The sequence below is a fragment of the Taudactylus pleione genome, unplaced genomic scaffold (genome assembly GCF_031769625.1).
Source record: "Taudactylus pleione unplaced genomic scaffold, aTauple2 ptg000282l, whole genome shotgun sequence".
NCBI lineage: Eukaryota > Metazoa > Chordata > Amphibia > Anura > Myobatrachidae > Taudactylus > Taudactylus pleione.
The window spans coordinates 9,076,104-9,103,996 of record NW_028284684.1 but is presented as its reverse complement, the minus strand read 5'-3'; the positions used below and the strand labels follow the sequence as shown (position 1 = coordinate 9,103,996).

The window sequence follows — 27,893 nt, the reverse complement described above, 5'->3', positions numbered from 1 at the left end:
GATTGAGCCTGTCGTTTATTTAAATTTTGTGGTCACACTTGCTAGGGCACCCTGTTTTTCAAATGTAAGACCAACTTTTTTCTTTTTCCTGGTGCTTATTAACTGATAGCCCTGGGTGTGGTCCTGTCTCTTTAAGGCAGGACCCAGTTTTCTGTTTAAAATGTATGCAAGCTTGAGGCCAAGATGGCAGATCAAGTTCATTTATCTGAGAATCAGTGTAGGGACTGGCTAGATGGGAATGACCGTGAAGCGGTGGCCAGCTTAACAAATTATTGCAATATTTTGGAACCAACATTCCCTATGTTCAAAGGAGTTGCAGTTTGAAAAGTATGCGAGTGCCGAGTTTGTATGATATATTTTTTATATATATATATATATATATATATATAACCCTTCCGATAAACAGAGGCACTCTGAGACTGTTATAGATGAACACTTAGCTTATATTGCAAAAAAAGACTCCAACGTTTTGGGACCAAACGTGTTCCTTTGTCAAGGCATGTTCATCTATAACAGTCTCAGAGTGCCTCTGTTTATCGGAAGGGTTTGATGGAATCATGTACGGAGGGCACCTGAGCAGCTGACTTGGAAGGAGGAGTGCCGGTCCACAAGAGATTGTAATATATATATATATTTATATACACACACACACACAGTATATATACGACGTGTGGCTATTAAATAACGAGACCTATGCTATAATTTAATTATACTAAAGTACATTTTAACTCTGTTCCCCTTGTATGTACTCCACTTCTGCATCCACACACCACTGCATTCTTATTTTCCATTTGTCAAAGCCGTGCTGTAGGTCATTATCTGTCAGCTGTCTCAACAGTTCCGTCGTTTTCTTCTTTACCTCAGTAACTGTAGCAAAACGGGTTTCCCTAAGTACAAATGTGACTTTTGGGAAAAGAAAGAAGTCATATTATGCTATGTCCGGCGAGTATGGAGGGTGTTCTAGCACTGCAATCTGTTTCTCCTCCCAAAACTGCTTCACAGAGAGAGCTGTGTGGGCTGATGCATTGTCCTGATGGAGGATGAAACCATGTTTCCACTTTCTTCTGATTAATTCCTGCAAAACTGTTTTAGGATAGACCAAGGTCAATATTCTCCCACTCCCTTTTAACTCACACAGTATGGTTTATTTTTTATAAGTATAGTCTCATATTTAATAGCTACACCTCATATATATATACTTCAGCAAAGTGCTGGTTACCCCAAAATTAGGAAAGACAAATGTGGGGTCCCCCCTTAATTTAGGGTAACCAGCACATAACTTTGCCATCCTGGGATGGTGAAACCATAGAGGGGTACCCGCAGTGGTTGGATCTCTCCAATACCAGCCCCATGCCAGTTGTCATCAGTACTGTTTCTCCAGGGAAGTCAGGCACTCAAAAATGCATGCGGCCACCTCTTGGGTATAACCAGCCCTGCTGCTATAGACACAAGTGTTCTTCTATATACCCCAGGGCTTTCAGTACGTAGGTAAAAAAAGGTTATTAATTTTATTAATATTAATAATAATTATTAAAACCACACATTTTGTCCTTTGAACTACAAATCCCAGCATGGCCCAGTTGCCAAAAATAACTGCCAAGGCACACTGGGACCTGTAGTTCTCTAAGGAAAAATAGAAATAAAAACATTGACAAGTTTAAGAAAAAGTTTTTTAAATAAATTAAAACACAAACATGTTTACTTCCAGCCTTATTTTAATCTATACTTACCTGGTCCCGTTGTGCTGCAGTAGTAACAATATCTGTAAAAAAACAAAAACAAACAAACTGGGACTGGACTAATTGCAGTCCCCAGGATGAGAGAAAATAGCTCTAGCTGGAACTAAATGCCTATCTTTAACATTGGTCCTATTCTTTAATTTAGCAGTTCCTTGGGTTACTTCCGGTCAACCAGTGGGTACTGCTATATAAGTTTAGTATCAATGTTAAAGATAGACAAGTAGTTCTGGTGAATCCACTCTTTTACCCTGTCAACTCGGCTGCACTTTGCACTTATGGCTCTCTGCGGCAAGGGGGCCAGGACATTGGATGTGCTATAAGTTTGAAATGCATAACAAGATGGCAACCCACTCCTGCTTGCCTGTTTGAAGGAGAAGACTTGCATTTTTCAACCCATGTTGTAAGTTGCAAAATGATGATGATAATGGCTGCTGGTCATGTCTGATTTGCTGAAGGTGACTAGGACATATTCAACTATATAAATGCAGTATGACTGCTGCAATCTAATTGCAGGATCACAGTATACTCAACATTAATTTGAATATTTAAAATATAAAACCTATTATGTTTTGGAAGGGAAAGCTACCAATATGTTTATTAGGGGTTGGGTATGATATCCTGGCGGCTGAATACACTAACCCTATCCCACCTAACCCTTCCTTGGTGGTGCCTAACCCTAAACTCCCCGTGAGCTGCCTAAGCCTAACCTTCCCACTGGTGGAGCCAAACCCTAACCTCCCTCTCCGCACCCTAAATCTAACCCTCCCTGGGGGGTGCCTAAGCCTAACCTCCCCCTGGTGGTGCCTAACCCTAACCCCCCTCCCCGCAGCCTAACTCTAAACCTCCCCGGGGAATGCCTAACCCTAAGTCCTCCCGTGGGTTCCTAAACCTAACCCCCCCCACAGCTAAGATGGGCCGGCTTACCTTTGTTCAGGAAGCTGTGTGTCATGATTCCGGTGGCGTGAACTAGATGGGCGGCGAGATTTCGACGCATTTCTTTAGTCCCGAGTCGGGATTCAGACACCGGAATTTAGACAGACGGGGGCTAACTTTAAAAAAAGAAGTAAACATTTTATATTTTCTTATTGTACAATTTGCTTTTAACATGTTCCATGCGACTTAGGTATTTATTATATACATTAAAGCTGGGTACACACTTAACGATGTGTACCCAGCCCGATGTCGTGTGCAACGGGATCTTGGGGGGGAGCCGGCATCGGCGAGTACATACACACTCACCGATGCCGGCAACGATGGAGCGACAGCGGGAGCTATGCTGCATTCGGCAGCATGGACCCCGCCAGTGGCGAATCCAGGGGGGGGGGGGCGATCGGCCCCCGTAACATAGCCACAGTGCACTTACTTACAGAGTACTGATGTCGGGACACAGGACCCGACAACAAGAGAAGGGCTATAGATCTTTTTTTGACAGTCGAAGACCAGGGGATATGCCGCACTTGAAATGTATTTTTTTTCTAAGGGGGCGTGGCCATGCCACAGCGATTAGACCACGCCCCCTTTCCTAATACCCAGGTCAAATCTCCATAGCTGTAGTGACAGGTAGGTTGGTTCACGAGGTATGTGTGGGAGGAGTGGCTGAAATAGATGATCCTAGCGGGCAAGTGAGCCTCCAAGTGACTGGTGCAGTATAAATATATACAGTGCATGCGGAAAGTATTCACAGCGCATCACTTTTTCCACATTTTGTTATGTTACAGCCTTATTCCAAAATGGAATAAATAAATTTTTGTCCTCAAATTCTACACACAATACCCCATAATGACAACATGTAAAAGTTTGTTTGAGATTTTTGCAAATTTAATAAAAACAAAAAACTAAGAAATCACATGTACATAAGTATTCACAGCCTTTGCCATGAAGCTCAAAATTGAGCTCAGGTGCATCCTGTTTCCACTGATCATCCTTGAGATGTTCCTACAGCTTAATTGGAGTCTACCTGTGGTAAATTCAGTTGTTTGGACATGATATTGAAAGGCATACATCTGTCTATATAATGTCCCACACTTGACAGTGCATGTCAGAGCACAAACCAAGCATTAAGCCCAAGGAATTGTCTGTAGACCTCCGAGACAGGATTGTCTCGAGGCACAAATCTGGGGAAGGGTACAGAAAAATATCTGCTGCTTTGAAGGTCCCAATGAGCACAGTGGCCTCATCATCTGTAAATGGAAGAAGTTCGGAACCACCAGGACTCTTCCTAGAGTTGTCCGGCCGTCTAACTGAGCGATCGGGGGAGAAGGGCCCTAGTCAGGGAGGTGACCAAGAACCCAATGGTCATTCTGTCAGAGCTACAGCATTCCCCTGTGGAGAGAGGAGAACATTCCAGAAGGACAACCATCTCTGCAGCAATCCACCAATCAGGCCTGTATGGTAGAGTGGCCAGACGGAAGCCACTCCTTAGTAAAAAGCACATGGCAGCCCGCCTGGAGTTTGCCAAAATGCACCTGAAGGACTCTCAGACCATGAGAAAAAAAAGATTGAACTCCTTGGCCTCAATGCCAGGCGTTGTTTGGAGGAAACCAGGCACCGCTCATTACCAGGCCAATACCATCCCTACAGTGAAGCATGGTGGTGGCAGCATCATGCTGTGGGGATGTTTTTCAGTGGCAGGAACTGGGAGACTAGTCAGTATAGAGGTAAAGATGAATGCAGCAATGTACAGAGACATCCTGGATGAAAACCTGCTCCAGAGCGCTCTTGACCTCAGACGGTTCATCTTTCAGCAGGATCCTAAGCACACAGCCAATATATCAAAGGAGTAGCTTCAGGACAACTCTGTGAATGTCCTTGAGTGGCCCAGCCAGAGCCCAGACTTGAATCCAATTGAACATCTCTGGAGAGATCTGAAAATGGCTGTGCACCGACGCTTCCCATCCAACCTGATGGAGCTTGAGAGGTGCTGCAAAGAGGAATGGGCGAAACTGCCCAAAGATAGGTGTGCCAAGCTTGTGGAATCATATTCAAAAAGACTTGAGGCTGTAATTGCTGCCAAAGGTGCATCAACAAAGTATTGAGCAAAGGCTGTGTGTACATGTGATTTCTTAGTTTGTTTTTTTAATTAAATTTACAAAAATCTCAAAAAAACTTTTTACATGTTGTCATTATGGGATATTGTGTGTAGAATTTTGAGGACAAAAATTAATTTATTCCATTTTGGAATAAGGTTGCAACATAACAAAATGTGGAAAAAGTGAAGCGCTGAGAATACTTTCTGGATGCACTGTGTTAGAGTGAGTTTTTCCGGTGTCCGCGCCACCTCCACTCCTCTCTGAGGGTCTCATAGTTACACAAAATCTCCTCCTCATCCATAGTGATGGTTATAATTAATTATAGGAATATGACACAATATTCTCCTCTTTAATCTATTTTCTCTGTCTGATATTGCTACATCTGTGACCTCCTAGATTACTTTATTAATCTTCCATACAGTCTTTTTACTTTTTCCGTCCTTTACCATAAAACACCCAGACAGAGAGTTGCCATTGTTATGTTATGCATAACAACCAAAGCTCCATGTGAGCTAAACATGCAAGCTATTACCGGGCCAATGCCACCCAAATATCCCTTGTCAAATCTATCAAGTCCCCTACGTATCTTACCCATAATGTATCATTGCATATTAATTAAACCTTGAAATCATACTCAGTTGTCTATACACCATATACATGGTATAAAAAGTATTTTACTCCATAAATGAGAATTGCAAGATAATAGATGATTTACATATGAATAATACAAAGGATAATATAGTATGCAGTATTGATACCGTTTGAACAGCATCGATATTAGAGAGATTTGATTGCACAGACCAGATTGCCCATACCTCCCATTTCAATATAAAATAACTTTGTCACACAGAAACAGTTTGCGGTTACAACACACACAAAGGTACTATATTGTAAAAAGGGTATAATCAGCCTTAATCTATACAATGCAGCTATATACAGGATAAAGACAAAGATACAATTACCAACACTTCGCTATGCGGTCTGGATCCTAGACTAATCAGCTGTCCATCATGATTGCTGTGTGTTTCTTTAGGGTCAGGCAGGGAGGAAGGTAGCAAAGGAAAAGGAAGGGATCCAGTCTGCATGGCAATTTATAGGTGTACAATTACCTTTGAACATAAGCTGAATACTCAGAGGGGTTCCCTATTGGCCCTTTATTACTGAGTCACAATGGTTGTTGCTATTCATTTGTTAGTAAATGGTTGACGTCACTGGAGGTTGAACTTGTTAAAAAAATCCCTTTGTACTAACATTTGGCATGCAAATCTACAGGGGAGGTGTACAGTGATTTATACAGTATAGAGTATAATTCTTGGCAGGTCTTCATAACTCGATAGTGATCCCTTCCATATTCATTCTGTTGATTTCATATTCCTGTTGAGACAGAGGGAAATCGGTAGATACTACTCATGACCCATTTATCTTATTCCTAATCCCAGATATCATATAACTGCTATTTAACATGTAACATTCACTGTATACCTTTAAAACACATAGCATTGTGCGTATCTCAGTCAGTTTAGGGTTAAATGGGATATAAGTTTATTGTAAGGAAAGGCTGCTGTCCGTCGGGGTAAGGTTTCCGACAATAATACTTAAAAGCTGGCTATGCGATTGAAACGCAAAACAGTATTTAAACAGTATTGCTGTACTAACTTTATGTGTTTATGTAATGTAAAAATGGCGCTTAACTGTTGTGAGCACAGAAGCATGGCTCACCATTCACAATATGACGAGTTGCGGGGGCATGGGATGCGTGTGCATGTATAGCGAGCATGTGCAATTGCGCGTGCGCAAGTGCGTGCGCAAATGCGGCGGGAGCCTGTGTTCACATAAGATGGCCGTGGATGATCAAATCGTCCAATGGATGTCGTGTTGCGATTTGTGCGCAATTAAGCGATCGCAACCAATTTATATGGTTTCGACAGTCCACCCTTTGATAGCAATTATACGCTATCACCATACGCAAGCAACAATTAATAATTGGTTATCTGATTAGCCATACTATAAGACATTAGTTAATGTTATTGTTATGGGATGGCATGAGTTGTTAATTTACCCATCAATGAAGCGCTCTTGGGGGAAGGGACATAAAACTAGCCTTATGTGCACACCACAGGCCAGACTGAAGAGGTCGTGACCATATGTTAGATGTGGGAATGCACCTAACCCATAAGGATAATTTTGAATTGTTTAGAGACTTCATTTTAAGATGTTTTGAAATACCATTAATAACACTTTTATGCACTGCTAAACAAATCCAAATCACATCATTACAAGGTACGTGTTCTTATGGGACTTCTACTATCATTCGGATCTTATTTCATGTGGACACTGTATTATAAAGTATTGTTCAATGTTCTTAACGATATGACTCCGTGTGGTCATTTGAATCATTGAATAATGCGCCCCTGGGGACATAAAGTAGCCCCTCGTACGCATACCACGTGGACTCTAAGTCGAGGACCAATGGGGAGCTAGTGTGGGAAAGCACCACTCCATGGAGAGGACAACCTTGGAAGAAAGGGGAGATGGAGACTACATTTAAACTAGGGTGTTCTAAAGAAACATTGACAATATTTTATTATACATGGCAATATGCAAGCAAACATTAGATCATACTCTCTAATTCAGGGTTATAATGTAGGGTATTAGTTACATTAGTATTCACAGCATCATGGGTAACTACCATCATTATTTCATTTTCCTGGTTTCCATTGGAACAACCTTTTGCACACTTCATAGCCGCTGGAACACATCTGATACATATGCCAATTATTAGGATGACCACCAACACTAGGATCAGGAGTTTCCCTATACTCGCAATCAGTCCTTGGACCCACTCTCCTAGACCCGAGAACCATTTCATAGGGTTCAACCAGGAGAACCACTCTTCGACCTGTTCCTCCACTTCAGCGATTGAAGCATTATGGTTCTTCCGAAATTCCCATTTCAACTGCAGAATTTCATCCATTTTACGGTCTATCACCTCCTTGGGGTAACTAGTGCTATTGGTGATATAAGTACAACATTTAACACCAAACTGGGTGGCTAGGGTTACGCAATACCCTCCAGTGACAGCAGTTAAATAATTCAGCACTAAACGATGTTGGACCAGCTCTTTCTTGTACACTTGCAACTCCTTACCAGTGTACCTAAAGGTGTCATCATATAGCTCGGTGATATTATCTATTAATTTTGCGAGATCTTGAATATACCTAAAATTTAGAGATCCCCGAGCAATCCTGGTGGGATCAAGTGCAACTAAAATCTGGAAGTCAGTCGTCTCACTTATCATTTGAGTGGCTTTATGCACGTCACCAGGAATCATGTTTCTCTTATTTCTGTGTTCATAATGCGTATGAAGGTATGGAGAAGGTATGTTCAATCATTTCATTATGTGCAAGAGTCATGACTTCAGGGAGTACCTTTCCCAAATAGCATAGTCCACTGGAACTTGGAGAGAGCCATTTATACGCTTTTCTACCACAAATATAATATACATCATCTGGGAGGATGAATGGGATGGAATGTTTCATGATACCGGTACACATCTTTTCTATGAATGATCCCATCCCTATCTCCTCCATTTGGCTAATACATGTATCAGGTTGTATGATCTTCGCACAGTACCCGGGTGGTACTCTTCCAACCATCACTTTAACATTACTCCGCGTATACCTGTACCTATAGAATTTCCCACTTGTAACAATGTTGTATAAAAGTGCTGAGTCTATAGATACATTATCGGCTCTCAGTGAGAAGGTCATTGTCTGATTAATTCCTGTGACTTCCCAATTCCCAGGTTTGTTGGGATTGGTGAAGTTGAAACATAACAGGGATTTATCTACTTGATATTGGTGGAGCTTCAAATTAGGGGAATCGGATATGTTAAATTTTCTGTCCACCGGTTTGCCTCCCTGTAAGTCAATGACTTCAGAGACCTTTAAGGGGAATGGGACTAACCCTACATTATGCTGTCCTTGAGGAACCTGGGAGCATACCCAACATTCGGTTTGGTTCAAAACCTTGCCTACTAGGGAATGGTAGTCCTCTAACGGATGCTCGCCCAAGTATAAATTACTCTGGGTCTGACATCGTAGGATGCATTTATCATTGACTACAGGCCCACAATTTGCGCATATACAATACTCTTCAGACAATAAACCTTCACACTGCCTCCGAGATTCCAAGAGAGCAGATCTTTTAACCATTACAGTGCTAATATTGGTCAGGTACTGGCCTTGTTTTTGCAGCTCTTTCTCTCCCAGCTCCTCTCCACCGACACCACTACCGATCTCTCTCTCCATCCTCCGACCACCAGCACAGAACCAGGACATCCCGAGACACAACAGTATGATATGAACTCTGGGAGGATACACAAAAGCAGATACAACCTGAAACCCCATCACCATACCAGGTCTTACCAGCCTTGTTCAAGTGCTACTGATACAATTTGTAGCTTTCACGGAACAGGCTTGCAATTGACAGGTCCAGGTTCTCTGTCTCTCCCCTGGTCTGGTTCTCCTCAGGATTTTTGACCTTTCGACAATGGCTGGAATGGACCCAGGTGTCTCTCTCAGCTACTTTCACGGATGTTGTACTTGTCAGTAGCATTTGGTATGGTCCTTCCCAACGGTCAGTCAAACAACCTGAACGTAAAAAGTTTCGGATCATAACATATACTCTCCAGGTTCAACATCATGACAGTTCATTTCAGGCATATCAGGTGATAACAGTTTTAGTTTCTGCTGCTGCTGTTGGAGCTGCTTACTCATCCCTATAAGGTACCTCACAGTAACCTCGTTGTTACTTTTCAAATCTTCCTGAGGACTTATAATTAAATGAGGTTGCCTCCCGAACAGTATTTTGAATGGGGAAAGATTAAGAGGGGATCTAGGGGTGGTCCTGATACTATGGAGCACAAGAGGCAGAGCTTCTGGCCATCCCAAACCAGTTTCAGCCATGATTTTACTCAGCTTGTTTTTAATAGTACCCTCTCCACCTTGGCACTGGCCTGCGGTCAATATGGGGTGTGAAGCTTACTATTAATATACATCAACTTACACATACATTGAAAAACATCTCCGGTAAAATGGGTACCCCTATCACTTTCAATTGCTCTAGGAATACCATACCTACATACAAACTCCTGAACTATTTTCTTTGCCGTGAATGCAGCAGTGTTGGTAGCAGCTGGGTATGCCTCTACCCAATTAGAGAATACGTCTATGCAAACCAAAACATACTTCAAGTTCCTGCAGGGTGGTAACTGGATGAAGTCAATTTGTATGACCTGGAAAGGGCCGTCTGCTGGAGGGATGTGAGATGGTTCGGTGGGTACAGTTTTTCCTATATTCTTCCTTAAGCAGGTCAAACAGGACATTGCCCTCTTCTCTGCTTGGGAAGAAAAGCCAGGTGCATACCAGTATGCCTTCACTAACTTACACATACCCTGCTTACCCAGATGGGTCAGACCATGTGCTGCTTCTGCTAAGCTTGGGTAGTATGCCTTAGGAGCTACTGGCTTCCCTTGTCCATTTCTCCAGAGCCCAGAGGACTCTTGCTCACATCCCTTGGATCTCCAGCTTGCCTTTTCCTGATGGGTACACACACCTTGCATTTCAACCAGTTTCTGCATGTCAACCATTTCAAATACCAACACTTTATCCATTTGATTACGTTTTAAACCTGCTGCCCATTTGGCAGCTTCATCAGCCCTGCTGTTACCCAATGATACTGGATCATCTTCGCAGGTGTGGGCTTTACACTTAATGACAGCTACTGTCTTGGGTAGCTGTATTGCCGTCAACAGTCATTTTATGTGATGTGTATGTGCGATTGGTGTGCCTGCTGCCGTTAGAAAATTTCTTAGACGCCATAGGGCCCCAAAATCGTGCACCACCCCAAAAGCGTACCTGGAGTCTGTGTAAATATTGGCCGTTTTTCCTTCGGCCAACTCACACGCTCTCCTTAGTGCCACGAGTTCCGCCACCTGCGCTGAATGGGGTGGACCGAGTGGTTCGGCCACTATAACATCCTTGTCATCAACCACAGCATAACCTGTACATAACTCACCTGTATCAGTCTGTCTATGGCAACTCCCATCCGTGTAAAACGTTAAGTCTGCATTTTCTAACGGTGTGTCATGAATGTCAGGCCTAGCTGTAAAATTTTGATTTAAATACTCCATACAGTCATGCCTATTAGTTCCTGTACCAAACTCACCTTCTACCACTGGTAACGATTCACCTTTACCTTCCACCCTTTGTGCATCATGAGGCACACTTGGTAAATATGTAGCAGGGTTTAAAGTATTACACCTCTTTATAGTAATGTTGGTCGGTGCAATTAACGCTAGTTCCCATTTAGTGAACCTAGCGGAGGAAACGTGTCTGGTCTGGGCCAAATTTAACAGGGCAGAAACAGCATGTGGTGTATGTACAGTCATGTCATGGCCTAACACTACATCCTTACTCTATTCCACTAAGAGTGCAGTTGCAGCTACGCTCCTTAAACACGTTGGGAGTGCTCTTGCCACAGCGTCCAACTGGGCACTGTAGTATGCTACTGGTCTATTGGCATCACCATGTTTTTGTGTGAGAACTCCTGCCGCACAACCAGCAGCCTCCGTACAAAATAAATCAAAGGGTTTCCCATAGTCTGGAATCCCCAATGCAGGTGCTCTTATCAGACTGTCCTTAAGATTAAGGAAGGCTTGCTCTGACTCTTCAGAGTGCAAGACACGGTCTGGTTTTGTGGAAGATACTAACTCCTGCAGTGGTAAAGCCAGAATGGAAAAACCGAGTATCCATGACCTGCAATACCCACACATGCCCAAGAAGGTACGGATCTGGTGCTGGTTCTGCGGTAGTGTCATGGTCTGTATGGCGTGGATTCTGTCCGCTGTCAGATGTCGGAGGCCTTGGGTAAGACAGTGTCCCAAGTATTTAACCCTGGTCTGGCACGGCTGTAACTTGTCCTTAGCAACCTTATGCCCTGTGTGTGAGAGGTGAAGCAATAAAAGTTTAGTATCATTTAAACATGACATAAACGAATCAGAGCATAACAACAAATCGTCTACATATTGGATTAGTACCGATCCATTGGCAGGTTGAAAAGACTGTAAACAATCATGTAAGGCCTGGGAGAAGATACTGGGGCTGTCAATGAAGCCCTGGGGTAGTCGTGTCCATGTGTACTGTACGCCTTTGTATGTGATGGCAAATAGGTATTGGCAATCAGGACGAAGGGGGACGGAGAAGAAAGCGGAGCATAAATCTATTACCGTGAAATGGGTTCCGGTTGATGGGATTTGCATAAGGATGACAGCTGGGTTAGGCACTACGGGAAATTGACTTTCTACCACCTTATTAACCCCTCTAAGGTCCTGTACCAGCCTGTACCCCCTCCCACCACTCTTTTTCACAGGGAAGATGGGACTGTTGGCTACACTGGCTGTACGGACTAAAATTCCCTGTTGTAGTAAACGCTCAATTATGGGGTGAACCCCTAACTCCACGTCTGGCTTTAATGGGTATTGGGGAATTTTAGGAGTGTGTCTACCGTTTTTCAGGTTTACCATGACGGGAGCTATATTTGCCATTAACCCAGTGTCCTGTCCATCCTTAGTCCAAAGGAAACTAGGTATTTGTTCTAACATTTCATCTACCTCAGCTGAACCCTTGTCTGATGTTATGGTGTGCAGCATTAACCTTTGGGGAGTGTCTAGCACATCCCTTACCTCATGTGCAAACCTTCCTGAGACATCCATAAATATCCCGTCAGGGGTACAATAGATAATACATCCCATTTTGCACAATAAATCTCTTCCCAGGAGATTAGTAGGGGCTGTTGCTGCCAGGAGGAAAGAATGCCTGGCATGCAAAGTCCCAATGGTAACCTCCGTGGGTTTGGTTAAAGGGTAATGCTGTACGCTACCTGTTACACCCATTGCTGGTACTGTCTGGTTTGTTATCTGTAGATTTTCAAGAGATTTTAAAACAGACCTGGTCGCCCCTGTGTCTACTAGGAAGGAACGTTCAGTACCAGCTACATTAACCTTTATTACCGGCTCTTCCCTAGTACCTCCCGTTATCCTGACTGCCTGCAGACTACAGGTATGACCTAACCCCTATAGTTGGCTATCTTCCCCCAGCAAGGCATTTGCAGCAACTATGTGGGCAGGATTTATCTGGTAGTTCTTAGGGTTACGAGATGCATCAATACGTTGCTGCATGTGGGGTATCTGAATTATGACTCTACAGTCCTTCCTAAAGTGTCCTACTTGGTTACAGTTAAAACATTTCTTAGCTGATCTGTTGGGGAAATTTTGTTGAAGTCCGGGAGGAGGGGATTTTGAGTGTGGGTATGATGGTTTTGGGTGTGTGTGAAGAGTGTGTTGTGGTCTGGTGTGGTATGTGTGAGGGAATTGTATGGGTTGGGCCTGCGCAGGATGGTAGGTGTTTAAGACTTGTAACTGTGCAGGTGGATATGTGTCTGTTGGCTGTAAGTGCATATCTTCTAGAGCTCGAATGCTAACAGCCATCAATTTCTCGCTCTGAGCTTCACGTTTCCTGGTGATATTTTTGTCATGGTCTATTGCAGTTTCCCTGAGCGCGTCAACTGTTATCCCTCTCCAACCAGGGTGTGAGGTCTGAACTCTGTCTTTCAAACTGTCTTTTAGACCGTCCATTAGAACAGTGATGACCATTCCCCGGTAGTGCGTGCTATCCTCAATGTTTTCGATCCCAGTGTACTGAGTGATCGTCTGCAGCCCACGATTAAAGTAATCTTCTGCAGGTTCACTTTCCTTTTGTTTAATGGAGAAGATTTTACTCCAATTAACAACTAACGGGAAAAATATGGCTAGTTGGGCAACTATACGGGCAATGCAATCCTGATTACCTTGATCAGTTAAGGGGATGTCTGCATCCAGAGTACATGCTGTGATAAACTTTTTCACATCTGTACCTTCTGGAAGACATGCTCTTAACACCACTCGCCAATCCTTGTTGGTTGGCTCATGGGCATTGCCTAGATCCTTTATGAAACGCTGACATTTTGCCAGATGTTTCTTGGGGTCAGGAAATTCAGACATAATGGAATGTAGTTCTGCCCAAGTCCAAGGACAGTGCATCGCTACTTCCCTTGTGGGTACGACACCATTCGCATCTGCGTTCCCATTAGGGACAATAATTGTCCTTACAGGGTGGATGCCTCCCACCTCTATACCTTTAAGCCTATTACTGCAGCGAACGGTATTAGTAACCTCCGCTATTGAAGCAGTTGGTTCTAATACTTCCTGCACCCTTATTAAAAGAGCCTCCCCCACCATGGGTTCTACTAGGGCCTCCCCCCCATGAGCTAAGGATCCCTCCCCCCCTCTTGATGCCATAGGGGCAGCTACTTGTACTTGCTGGGAAGGGACATTTAATAACTGCACAGCATGGGATACAGCAGACATTGCTAAAGGATCACTTTCTGCATCATAGACATTTTCCAAATATTCACTCAGGACCGGGTACAACTTACTTGGTTCAGTTACAACATTTTTATAGTTTTTGTTATGTGGTAATGTATCATCACCGCCCACCACATAAGGTGGCGGGGGTGCGCAAGCGCGATTCGCAATACCTTTGGCAACGCTACCATGCCGCAAGTTTGCATTTCCCTGTGATGCGTACGCTACGCTGTGTAGCATTGCGTGCGCATCACCCCTAGGCATGCACGTGGCTCCTCGCGGTGCCCCATGCACGCCATTAACCCATGTGCGACTCTCATTCAGCCAGAGTTTCAAAGAATCATCATACTCCACACTTTTCTTTAGGGATTTCACTCTACATATGTGATCCCTAAGGTTATTTAAAATCTCCATATTAAAGCTTCCAATCTTTGGGAAAGGTTTCTCACTCTTACCCGTCATCTTAACCCACACAGTAGAGTGCGTCGTTGCGTATGCACCATATTTAGTGTACATTATATGAAGAGCCGACCCGGTCGGACCTTGCATACACAGCGCATCGTCTACCATCCCTGTTGACTGTTTTGCGCCCATTTTGCGAAAAAAAAAAAAAACAATGATGAGACCGGTGGAAGAATTAACCGATAGGCTGCCTCCACACACCTATTCTACAGTTAGCTAATATCTAAAAATAGGGAACACAGCAATACCTACTAAGGCAAGCACAGTACCACCTATAATAGGGAACACAGGAGTTATCTAGCTATAGATAAAACCACAGTAACCACCTATTGTCCTTTTGTCCCCACAACCAGCCTCAGTCAGAGATGCCACACTCGTATGGTCCGGTCGCAACACTCAAAGGCCCTAACTGACCGATGAATATTACAACTACACTGGAAGCTATATTTTATCGTTAACTCTCTTTAACAATAGGAAACCAGGAGGATCCCCTCTGCCAGTATACCTGTTATGTATACCCTATATTTATTACCTAAAATAGGGACCACGAAGGCACAACCTATTTAACAATCTCAATCATACACCTTACACACTTCTATATTGTGGCCAAATAAAAAAAAATACCTTTCTTTTGATTAATAGCCTTTTGGAGATTACAGCCCTATCAATATGACGTATTTCAGTCTTGATGATTTATTTGAATTCTAACAGAAATGCTAGTCACATGCTTCACTTGCTATTGTGCGTTCGGTTACAAACAATTAGATGTAATCACTACACATGGCAGGAAGTGGCCGTACATCCAGTCGCACGCACTATGCTGCGACTGTTTGCACGTGGTGTACACTAAAACCTTTGTGGCGTTATTGTGCGATCGGTTGCGCATGCAATGCGCGGCCGTTCTACAACAACGTGGGCAAGTACAAATCTCTCTCCACTATCCCAGATTCTAATCAGCCCTCTCTGAATTCGCAAACTGCGAGTCTCCGTCTCTGAACAAAAATAGGAACGCAGGAAAAAAATCTGCGGGTGCCTTTCCAGTCTTTTGTTCCAAGACGAGGGGAGCAGTTCAAAAACACAGTGATGGGTGATATCCAACTCGATGAGCCCCCATTTATTGATACCGTTTGAACAGCATCGATATTAGAGATTTGATTGCACAGACCAGATTGCCCATACCTCCCATTTCAATATAAAATAACTTTGTCACACAGAAACAGTTTGCGGTTACAACACACACAAAGGTACTATATTGTAAAAAGGGTATAATCAGCCTTAATCTATACAATGCAGCTATATACAGGATAAAGACAAAGATACAATTACCAACACTTCGCTATGCGGTCTGGATCCTAGACTAATCAGCTGTCCATCATGATTGCTGTGTGTTTCTTTAGGGTCAGGCAGGGAGGAAGGTAGCAAAGGAAAAGGAAGGGATCCAGTCTGCATGGCAATTTATAGGTGTACAATTACCTTTGAACATAAGCTGAATACTCAGAGGGGTTCCCTATTGGCCCTTTATTACTGAGTCACAATGGTTGTTGCTATTCATTTGTTAGTAAATGGTTGACGTCACTGGAGGTTGAACTTGTTAAAAAAATCCCTTTGTACTAACATTTGGCATGCAAATCTACAGGGGAGGTGTACAGTGATTTATACAGTATAGAGTATAATTCTTGGCAGGTCTTCATAACTCGATAGTGATCCCTTCCATATTCATTCTGTTGATTTCATATTCCTGTTGAGACAGAGGGAAATCGGTAGATACTACTCATGACCCATTTATCTTATTCTTAATCCCAGATATCATATAACTGCTATTTAACATGTAACATTCACTGTATACCTTTAAAACACATAGCATTGTGCGTATCTCAGTCAGTTTAGGGTTAAATGGGATATAAGTTTATTGTAAGGAAAGGCTGCTGTCCGTCGGGGTAAGGTTTCCGACAATAATACTTAAAAGCTGGCTATGCGATTGAAACGCAAAACAGTATTTAAACAGTATTGCTGTACTAACTTAATGTGTTTATGTAATGTAAAAATGGCGCTTAACTGTTGTGAGCACAGAAGCATGGCTCGCCATTCACAATATGACGAGTTGCGGGGGCATGGGATGCGTGTGCATGTATAGCGAGCATGTGCAATTGCGCGTGCGCAAATGCGGCGGGAGCCTGTGTTCGCATAAGATGGCCGTGGACGATCAAATCGTCCAATGGATGTCGTGTTGCGATTCGTGCGCAATTAAGCGATCGCAACCAATTTATATGGTTTTGACAGTAGTACAGTACATAACCTCAGAAGTGATTTTCTAACTTTAATCCCAGTAATGAATTAACCCTATGCAGTTGCTAAATAAACTTCAATGCAGATTCGATTCAATCTTTCACTAGTATATAACCTTGTTCATGCAAATATATGTATATATGTTTATATGTATGTGTGTATGTAAGGAAACTGTATGCATGTGTTATATATATTTTGCTATCCTCTGTGTACGTGTGTATAAGAATGTGTTATAAGAAAGCACATGGCTGGAAGTGGTGTGAGAAGTGTTATAAGAAAGCACATGGCTGGAAGTATGTGAGAAGTGTACATGCGTGTGTGTAGGGGTGTTATAAGAAAGCACATGGCTGGAAGTATGTGAGAATTGTACATGCGTGTGTGTAGGGGTGTTATAAGAAATACTATAATTAAGGGTAAATTGTTGCCCCTGCACATCCAGTGAGACTCATAGTCTATAGATAAATTGTGGAGGGCAATCTATCAGAGAAAACAATTATGTGTGTATGGATGTGATTATGTGAAAATACATGTGTGAGTATATAGAGAGAGTGTGCTATGTGTTAGAGCCTCATGGCATGGTAGCCAGGAGGTCATCCTTGTGTCTTTGTGTTGCTATGTATGTGGAGTGAAACCTCATGGCAAGGCCTGATAGCCTGTGAGCTCTTATAGATAGGCAGGAAAGGAAAGTTTACGCAATAGAGTTATTATAGAAGACAAGTTATTATAGAGGACAGAGTACCTTGTACAGTCAGAGGTCCAGTGAGCCAGGTGTGTGTCTGTGTCTTGGATGGGAATGGCAGAGAGAGAGGAGCTGTTTCAATATATATACCTCCTCCCATCATGCATTGCACCAGCTCAAACCCCCACACATCCACATTATCTGTAACAAGAGACTCTGCTAGGTGGTATATCCTGTTTTAGCTCCTATTACAACCATGTCTGTTCCTTTGTTTAAGCTTTGAGCTATTTAAAATCTAAGTCTTCTGGCCCTTGCATGATGGCACTGAGATAAGTTAATATTGGAGCGCTTTCACAGTCCCCCTGTTGTCGGAAATCCGACACTACAAATTGGGAATATACTTCACATTACTTCCCCCTACCTTCCCATTCACTTCTGTAGTTGTACATATTAAACAAAAACAACCATTTAGGAGTCAACATCATTACAATAAACAGATACAATCTTTCAATCAACATATTCTTAAAAATGTGTGTGTGTGTGTGTGTGTGTATATATATATATATATATATATATATATATATATCTCAAAGTCCTTCTAGTCAAAATTTCAAACAATTCTTTAAAATTTCAAAAGTTATGGGGAGATAAAAAAACCTCTGTGTATTCCTTGTTGTTCACAGCAGGAAAAACCCCCCCGAAGAGAAAAAAAAGTAATAAAAAAAATAGTCCAGGAAATTATGTTGGTATCTTGGTGGTCCACTACCCCCCCTCACCCTTAATAGTTCCTCATTTGTCGACTTTTAGTCTTTAAAAGATCTTCCTTGTATAGTTTTACTGTGTCTTGTAGTTGTGCATTCAGTCTTTTTATCTTCCGGTAGACAATTATTAACCCAATGTACATAATCAATACTAAAAATATGAGAACTATTATGGGGTGTATAAGAAGGTTGAAGAATGATGTTGCCTTTGGACTGTATCCAAAGATACTTTCCCACCAAGATACTTTAGAGTCTTCTTCTAATGCATGTATAATATTTGTTATTTTGGTGGCATCATGGTCCAGTTTGATAGTCGCTTGGTTCTCATTCTTCTTTAGTTCCTTCAGGATGTCATCCTCTTTCCCGAAGTCGAGAAGCCAGTTCTTGAGTTCTGTACCAAAACCGAGTGGAATCTTTTGAAGCCTCACTGGGGTGTCTGGGCGAATGTCTAGTCGCTTCTCTGGGGTCACTGGCGTTCTTCCTCTCTCATCTGCTACATCGATACCTAGAATGGGATTAAGGGTACAATACACTCCTCGGAGGAGAGTTCCTCTTTGCGTGCAGTTAGTAGCATATCCAGTATATGAGTCATTTTGTAGTTGATACCAGCACCAGTATCCTTGTCCCAGGTATTTTAAGTTAGATGATGGCTTTGGACTAGCATCCATTAAGCACGATCCTTCAGAGTCCCAGCACTGACGTCTGAGAACCCTTTCATGATCTCCATGACACAATATGGCATCCTCTCGTCTCCAACAACCATCTGTATCAAATAGATACGGATTCAATCCTTCATATGTTAAAATGTCAGATTGTAGACGTGGATGGAGAATTGTCTCTCCAGACATGAGAATGCCCAAATTCACTGCAGTGTACCCTTGCTTTTCCTTACCTGAAACAGGAGCTAGGGAAGAGGCAATACATGTCAGGTTCTGACAACCATGCCACTGAGTGAGCCACCAATTTGTGTGATTCAATGCAAATGAAGGGACAAATGGTTTTATCCGCTGTCTAAGGTTAAATGGATAGTGACCATTATGGAGGGAAGATATTATGTGTTTCAGATTATCTGAGAGTTCACTCTGAACCTGTGTACATGCCAGAGCTAAGTGTGTTCCATCTTGTTCTGCAATTAAACCCACTACCAAACCCCTAAACTTTTCTCGAAGGGCTAAAGATAGAGAAGTTGTGGCATCTATGTGAGAATGCTGTAAGTTTTGAAGGATGTGATCTACATCTAATTGGGTCTTTATTCCTTCTCCTGTATGTTGTGCCAGACTCCCAAGTTTACTCCTCAGAACTTCTAAGTCCATGGTATTTAGAGTCCCTAATCCTAATGCCCCTCCTCCCAAGAATGTGGCAATGATATCTCTTTTGTTCCTACTTTTCCTAAGTTTCAAGCCATCTCTTCTTGCTTCTTGTCCAGATTCTACCCAACCCTTTAGCATGTCTATTTGGTTTCTCACAAACCTTTCACATCTATGGTCCCAGTGATCTACTCTGAAATCCTCTACTGAAATCCTCCAGGTATACAATACAAACTTAACATCCGTTATTATTTTCCATGGAGAAGAGAGTTGGGGAGCAATTACATCTGCTAATTTATGGGCAGGGATTCTACAGGCATCTAAGTGTGGTTTCACTGGTTGTAGATTTTCTGTCTCATAAGGGATTCTGACTATAGTCACACATATCTGTCCTCTCCCTTCAAACAGGTACCACTGGTCACTATCCCCTGGTTGTAAGGAAAGGAATTTTATAGGTTTTATTTTGGAGAGGTAAACCCACTGTGAAAACGTCCAACACCCTTCATCTACTGCTTCACAGAATAGCCATTTGAAAGGTCCATCTATTTTGATATCAAAATTGATATCTCTACCACTGGGTCCTTCCAATCAAAGGACACATATCTATTCCTGTACTCCTCAGTCATAGGGGTACCATCCATACATCAATTACGGGGGTGTCTATACCATTGCAAACTATATCCCATCTCCATGGATTCACGTCAGACATTACCATTTGTTTGTCTAGTTCCCAATGAGCATAGGTGATAAAATAGTACCCAGTAACTTCTGTTGTACACCTATCTCTCATTATGGATATCATAAAAGATCGTATGGATGGTGATCCCTCTATCTGAGTGTATTTAGGGCTTTTGGCATCGGTTCTGATTTTCAAAATGACTGCTCTGTACAAACCTTCCATGTCTACTGATCCAACATGATAGTTCCATATTACTTGGCCTGTGCTGCTGTAGTTTAATTTCAGCATCATGACACTGGTTTGTAAGTAATCTGTGGGGATGTGTCCTTGGGCGTATTTGGATTCCCTTGTAATTAACAGTCTGGAATCTCTTAACATACAATATGCTTTCATAGTACCTATAATGGGTATGGGTCTATCGAAATATGTTCTAACACGTAACCTATAAAGGTGGCTTTAAGAATATACCAGCCATCATATTCTCCCCCTGTGGTGTCTTCAGGGTACAAGACACCATCTCTAGTACACACAACTTCAGTGACATTACTAATTGTTTTCCTATATGGATGTAAATGTGGGTCCTTTGAAACCCATCGGATGGATTTAATGGGCACTGAATCAGTGTCTCTAAAGTGGGTGTATTCTTTCAAGCATAATGTATGTAATTCATATTGAATAGCAGACACATTTTCTACTGGTGTATAGTGTTGAACTTTACCATCAGCAAAACCCTCTCTCCAAAATCCATATAAATACCATTGGCCTGATACAAAGGTGTAATTATGGTAGGGCATCTGGATTTTACCTTCCTTACATTCTACTGTTAATAGACCTGACTGATTAATAGGTTCAGATGTCATATCATTTACTTGCGATGTTATATTTGACTCCCCCTTTTCGCTCTTGTTATTAGGAGGGGTAACGGATCCTACCAGTACCACACCTACCAGTAGTACCAGTATCCGTAAGTTTAGTTTTTTTAGAGGGCATTTTACCCTGCACCTCTTGGTTCCTAAAGCTGAATGAGATTTGTAATTGTGTCCTTTGGGAACTGGGGAAACAGCTTCTCTTTCTGGTTCCATGATCTGCTAAGAGAGAAGGCATGAGTATAGTTCTTTTTAAGGCAGTTTAGGTATAACCCTATGTGGAATTTCAAAAAGACCAGTCTCCTGTTTTATGTTTCCTCTTACCCTACCTATTGATTGAGTACCCTGGCACCTTATTGGGCTGGAGAGGTCCTGGTGGTCTTTGCCTGGTCTATATGGACCCAGAGAACCTTGCGTCTCCTTTGAGAGTCTCTCTTTGTAGTTACTGGCCTTTGGACCTTCAACATGGTATCACCCATTGTTTCAAGGACTTGATATGGTCCCTCCCAGTTTGCATCCCAAGGACCTGCTTTACAGAAAACTTTAACCATTACTAACTCACCTACAGAGGGCATGGGTGTCTCCCCCTGTAGATAGGGTTTATGCAGCCGCATAGCTGCATAAGGCAACAGTCCCTTGATATTATCTTGTACCTGTTGCAGGAACACATCTCTCGCGATAGCATCTTTCATGGGGTTTGACAATTGTGGCTCATTAGGGAAACAAAGTGGCATTTTGCGACCTGTCATGAGCTCAAACGGAGTGATCCCTGTGGTGGATGCTTCCGTAGCCCTAATACCCATGAGTATTGCGGGTAAGGCTGTTACCCAAGAAGAGCCCTTCTGCAACAGTGACTTAGCTAACCGGGCCTTGATGGTCCGATTCATACGTTCCACGACCCCGGCTGATTGGGGATGATAAGGAACATGGAAGTGCTGCCTTATGTCCAGAAGTTCACAAAGGGCTTTCATGACCTTGCCAGTGAAATGGGTCCCTCGATCAGATTCTATGATCCTAGGGATACCCCAGCGTGACAAAATCTGTTCCCATAGAACCCGTGCTGTAGTGGATGCTGAGTCATTTGCTGTAGGAATGGCTTCTACCCACTTTGAGAACACGTCTACTACTACCAAGGCATAGCGACAATTTCGGCTGCCAGCTGGTAGTGGTCCTATGAAATCTATTTGTAAGGATGACCAGGGCCCCTCTGCAGGAGGCACACGCTGTAACACTGGCTTAAGTGCTGGTGCCCGAGGGTTGATTTGGGCACACACCAAACACTGTTGGGTGACATTTTCTACTGTTTTGAACATTCCTGATCAGTATAATTTGCTCTTTAAAAGAGAGAAAAGTTTATCCCGGCCAGGGTGTCCAAGGAGCTGATGATTAAGCCTTGTCAGTTCCACTTGAAAATGTGAGGGTACTGCAGGGAGAGGTTCTAATCCTTCTCCTGGTGAGTGGCACAGTATACCCTGTCTTATAGACCAGGGATCTAGTGGTGAAATTCTGTGATTCATAAGAACAGCATCTTTTGCCTGTTCCTCTTCAAATGACACCAGCCCTTCTTCAAGGACTTTCCTACGTGCTGCCACCTGGATTGAGGGCAAAGTTTCAGCATCTGGATCCCGAAAGATCCCAGATACTGCTGCCATTTTTGCCGCTTCATCCGCTGCATTGTTACCCATGATTAAGGGATCGCTCCCTTTTTGGTGTGCAGACACTTTGATGATTGCTGTATCATCGGGATGGGTCTTACCCCATTCCCAAAGTTCCTTTAAAACTAAAACGTGTGCCAGAGGTTTATTCTGGCTGTCCACGAATCCACGTTTTTGCCAAGTCTCAAGATGTAATGTGAGAGACCGCACTACATATGAGCTGTCACTATATATAGTGCGTCTCCCTGGGGGGTGGATGAAGAGTGCTTCCTTCACTGCCTCCAATTCAGCATGTTGGGCTGACAGGTGACCTGGGAGTCTAACCAGACTCTGAGTTCCTGTGGTTTCATCCAAGACCGCATATCCTGTCACATATGACCCATTAAGATGAAAACGTGACCCATCAACAAAGATGATTCTGTCATCAGGGTGCACTACCTGTCTATCATGTTCAGTTCCAGTTGTGTTTAACAACTGGGAAAGGACATACTTAGCCTTATGACAGATTTTGATATTCCTTCCACTGAGGTCCATTATCCACCTCCCAAACCTCTGTTGAGAGACTCCAGGTAGTGTGTCCCGAAGTAGGATGGTTAATGGAGAGTGTGGTGTTTGCACATTGAGCTGCCTGAACCCTACAATATGCTCAGTCACTTTGACAGCATAATGAATGGCTGCAAGTTGCTTTGCACACTCATCAAAACCTTTTTCAACTGGTGAAAGGAGTCTTGAGAAATATTCAAGAGGTCTTATCATTGTTCCCACCTCCTGAAGGAGGACCGCTGATATAGACTCTGAACCAGCATGTGCTTGGATGGCCAAATCGCCATCTGGATGTGGGGTAGCTAATACTGGGGCGGAGGACAAACTTCTTTTAAATGTGGTGAAAGCTTGCTCCTGTGTTTCCGCCCATCCCTGCAATGATGGTTTTTCACCTCTGAGTAATTCATAGAGGGGCTTTGCTTTGGTAGCAAAGTCCTCTATGAATTCCCTCATGAAGTTTGCCACACCCAGGAACTTACGTAAGTCCTGCAGAGTGCCTGGCTTGGGTAGTTTTATCATTGCTTCCACGCGGGCAGCCATGATACCCTTTGTTCCGTGGGCAATCTTAACACCTAGGAATGTTACCTCTGACCTAGCCAGGTTTGCCTTGTGAGGACTCAGCTTCAGTCCTGCACGTGACAGGAGGCCTAACAATTCCTGTAAGAGGGTTATGTGTTCCTCCATGGTCTCTGTATGAAGGAGTAGGTCATCGACATACTGTAACAGGCATTCTGGGCGTGAGAAAACACTCAGCACTGCTGCTAATGCCTGATGGAAATAAATCGGACTACTATGTAACCCTTAGGGTAGGACACAGAACATGTATTGCGTATCACATACAGTGAACGCAAATTTGTACCTGCAACTTTCAGTCAAAGCTATGGAAAAAAATCCATTAGCCACATCAATGGTTGAGAACACTTGGCTTTTGCCATTTATCCTCGCCATTATGTCTGGTGTTTCTGCAACTACCTGTGCTGACATGGGGGTGTATTTGTTCAGAACCCGGAGATCAATTGTGAGTCTCCACGTGTTCGTATCCTTCTTCTTTACAGGCCATAAAGGATTATTGCACTTTGAATTTCCCTTTATGACCACTCCCCTATCTTCTAAATCTGCTACAGATTCTACAACAGATTCCATAGCTTCAGGGGGGAAGCGATATTGCCGCTGTGGCGGTGGATCTGGCCCTTGAATGTCTACCTGGACATCAACCATTCTTCCACAATCATTTTTATCTTGTGCCCATAATTCTGGATACTTGTACACAATAGGTTCAAGGTCTTTGTTGTGAGAAACCTCTGGCCATTTATGGACAAGCATGTTGTTTTTGACATTTATGTGTATGGGTGAGCTCAGAAAATGCTGTTGTATGACACAAACCTTTGATTTTCTGGGTCCCCTCCATACCATACCATTTGCCAGATCCAGAATCCAGCCATTTTGTGTCATTACATCAGTTCCAATGATGTTATCGGATCCTGTGTAATACCACATTGGGATGTTTAATGAGAAATCACTGCTGATTTCTACATGGACCTCATTAATTCTATGAGCTCTCACCCCCCCTTGTTCATGATCAAAGCCGATCATGATACACTGAGGGCTATCTGGGTCTATATCATGTTCCACATTGGTAATTGAAATTTCAGCTCCAGTGTCGAGCATGATTTTTAACCAAATGTTTTTTATTTTTGCCATGATATGGGGTCTCCCTGAAGGATCCAACATGAGGTTACATATTGGTGACAGATCCTTTGGGATCCCTGACCTTCAATCCATCTGCATCAGAATTCCTGTAGGAACGTCTGTTGTACAGACTGCTACTTCTTTTAGTGTGCGGTCTTTACCTGTGGAGCAGAATTCTTTTCTGCTTGCACATTTAAAGTTGCCACACTTTTCTGTAAGTGTGGGATGGGCAAGTGTTTTGTCCGTATGGAATTACTATATCGCTTTTTGAAGCCATTAGTATTTCCTGATTGGACAGGGAATTGTTTAGGACAATCTCTTCTTATGTGTCCCTTCTGTCTACACCTGTAGCAAATCAGATTCTCAGTCTCCGCTGGTGGAGCCGAAGACTGAAATACTGTTTGACCATGTTCACGATATGCATGGTGGCGTTCTTTCCTTATGCCTCCGTGCATATCATGTTCCCTAACTTGGACAGATTTCTTAGAACTCAATAGTTCTTTTCTGAAGTCCTCAATTATTCTGGCTGCACCTGCAATTGTGGTTTCCCTTTCCACCATTGTGCGCAGATTGACATTTGTGTATGTGAATTTTTCCACAAATGCGCAAATCATGCCTGGTGGAATATGGGATCTATGGTCATTGGTTATAGTCCTATACATGGCTTCAAACCTACCACATAGAGCTAATGGCTCATGTTGTATGTTGGTTTTAAAGTTAGCAAGGATGTTGGGAGTTACTTCCTTATGACCTGTTGTTAAAATCATAAGTGCAGAAAGTCTTTCCTCTCTATCATGGTAACAGCCATTTTTGGGGGCAGAGTCCCCAGTGATGTTATACCTTTGACTGAGATGAATGGGTAACCACAATTTGAACAAATCCATGCGATCTTCTGGGGCTACACTAAGTTGTGTGCAATGTCCCTCAAAAATATCGCATGAAGTGAAGGGATCTAAATTACCATCATATTGTGGAAATTCTCTTTTGAGATCTAACAGGATTTTTGTTCTCTTTATATCATTTCCTTGAGGAGGTTGATTAAAAGAAAACAAATCCTTTTTCCTATTGTGGGCTTGTACAGAGCTAGAAGTGGCATCTAATACTTCCCATCCACTTCTATTCTCTTGTACCCCTGAACCAATAGTATTTTCCCCCGTTGTTAATGGGAATTCCAGTGTACGTACCACTGGTAATGCAGGATAAATCATAGGGGTACTTAAACCCTGCTGATCATCCCTGATATCAAGTAGTGTTGCATGAGGTACCATATCAGATGAATTTGATTGGTTCCTTGTTGCACCACTACTTTCCCTGTTATATACACAAACCTGTTTTGTGGGTATTGATCCGGTGAGATCAAGCCGTGGATTATTTGTAGACAAATTTTTGATTGCATTAGAAAGATCAGTTATTAAACCCTGCATATTCATCATCATTTGGGCTCTACTATCCAGATCTTGTTGCATCTGTGCCATATGGGCCTCAGTAGTAGCCATTTTCTCATCTGCAGTATTAAGTTCAGTGCATAACTGCGCAATTTCAATTTCTCTTTCTGTGCATTCTTTACAATTGTCTTTCTGATCTAGCATTTTTTCTTTCTTAGTCAACATGCTTCTAGCTAACATTTCTGCATGCTCTGGTGTCCAAATTATGTCTTCATAAACTTCTACTAGCTTAGCTAACATTTTTAATCTTTTAGATTTGTTATTAACATTCCATCTATCATTACAAAGTTTATCCTGACTATAAACCTGATCTAACAATTGTGACCACAGATTCTCAGCTGATGTGTAGCTAGTTGGTAAAACTGGATTAAACATGCTGTCTTTTGCTAGTTTCTTAATGGTAAGAAAATCCATATCTACCTGAGTTATGACCGGTGTATTACTATTTCTGTCTGTATAAATGGAAATGAAGTCCTCAATCCTGGTTCAGATTGGAGAATTTATCTTACAGACCTGAGATCATCCAGCGAAAGTTGCAAACTTACGCCGTACTAGAGATTCCCAGTGCGCGCTGTCTGCTCAAAATTCTTACTGCGTCGCTTACGCCGTACCTGCTAGACAACTTTCGAAGACGTGCTTCTGTAGGAAATACAGGTAGAAATGTTTTTCTTTACAGGGTCAGTAGGAGGCTGCCCTGAAAAAACAAACAAAAACAAAATAACCAGAATAAAGTGTTCTACATGAGTTGGTCACAAGTAGATATTCAGTTAAGGAGAGAAGAGAAAAAAAATTAGAAAATGTGTTATAACATTCCTTATAAAATATCTCAAGTTTGTAATCAATCAAACCTAGTGCTAACTAACTCTCAGTTCCCTAGTCCAGCTAGAGAAAGAAATGTTACAGCATTAACCATAGGCAGAATACTATTACGTTTTCCCTTAAGAATATTTCACTAAGATATTAAAGATGTTTCTGTGTAACCATTATAGCAAATATAAAAAAATTCTCTGTTTCTAATTGTGATTCTCCGTGGCCTTTGGAGATCACCATTTTAAACAGGCTTGTTCGGGCGCCATATGTTAGAGTGAGTTTTTCCGGTGTCCGCGCCACATCCACTCCTCTCTGAGGGTCTCATAGTTACACAAAATCTCCTCCTCATCCATAGTGATGGTTATAATTAATTATAGGAATATGACACAATATTCTCCTCTTTAATCTATTTTCTCTGTCTGATATTGCTACATCTGTGACCTCCTAGATTACTTTATTAATCTTCCATACAGTCTTTTT

General features: G+C 42.5%; 2 protein-coding genes and 1 long non-coding RNA gene across 3 annotated transcripts in view; 1 reads left to right on the top strand and 2 right to left on the bottom strand.

Annotated features, from left to right (window-relative positions):
• GLT1D1 (glycosyltransferase 1 domain containing 1) overlaps positions 1-27,893 on the top strand; it is a 225,426-nt gene that overhangs the window by 19,494 nt on the left and 178,039 nt on the right. The gene's annotated exons all lie outside the window — the stretch shown is intronic.
• LOC148512118 (uncharacterized) lies at positions 5,425-9,969 on the bottom strand. Its single transcript, XR_015880194.1, has 2 exons — positions 9,196-9,969; positions 5,425-6,142 (listed from the first exon to the last, which is right to left on the bottom strand). It is a non-coding gene; the product is annotated as an uncharacterized LOC148512118 (long non-coding RNA).
• On the bottom strand, positions 15,857-27,088 carry LOC148512117 (uncharacterized). Its single transcript, XM_088482108.1, has 2 exons — positions 27,024-27,088; positions 15,857-21,490 (listed from the first exon to the last, which is right to left on the bottom strand). Exon 2 carries the CDS (start codon positions 19,865-19,867, stop codon positions 18,437-18,439), a length of 1,431 nt encoding a protein of 476 aa, XP_088338234.1. The 5' UTR covers positions 19,868-21,490; positions 27,024-27,088; the 3' UTR covers positions 15,857-18,436.

Bases quoted from the DNA above. Each gene is read 5' to 3' on its own strand.
- LOC148512117 (XM_088482108.1), bottom strand. From the start codon at position 19,867: ATGCTAAAGGGTTGGGTAGAATCTGGACAAGAAGCAAGAAGAGATGGC.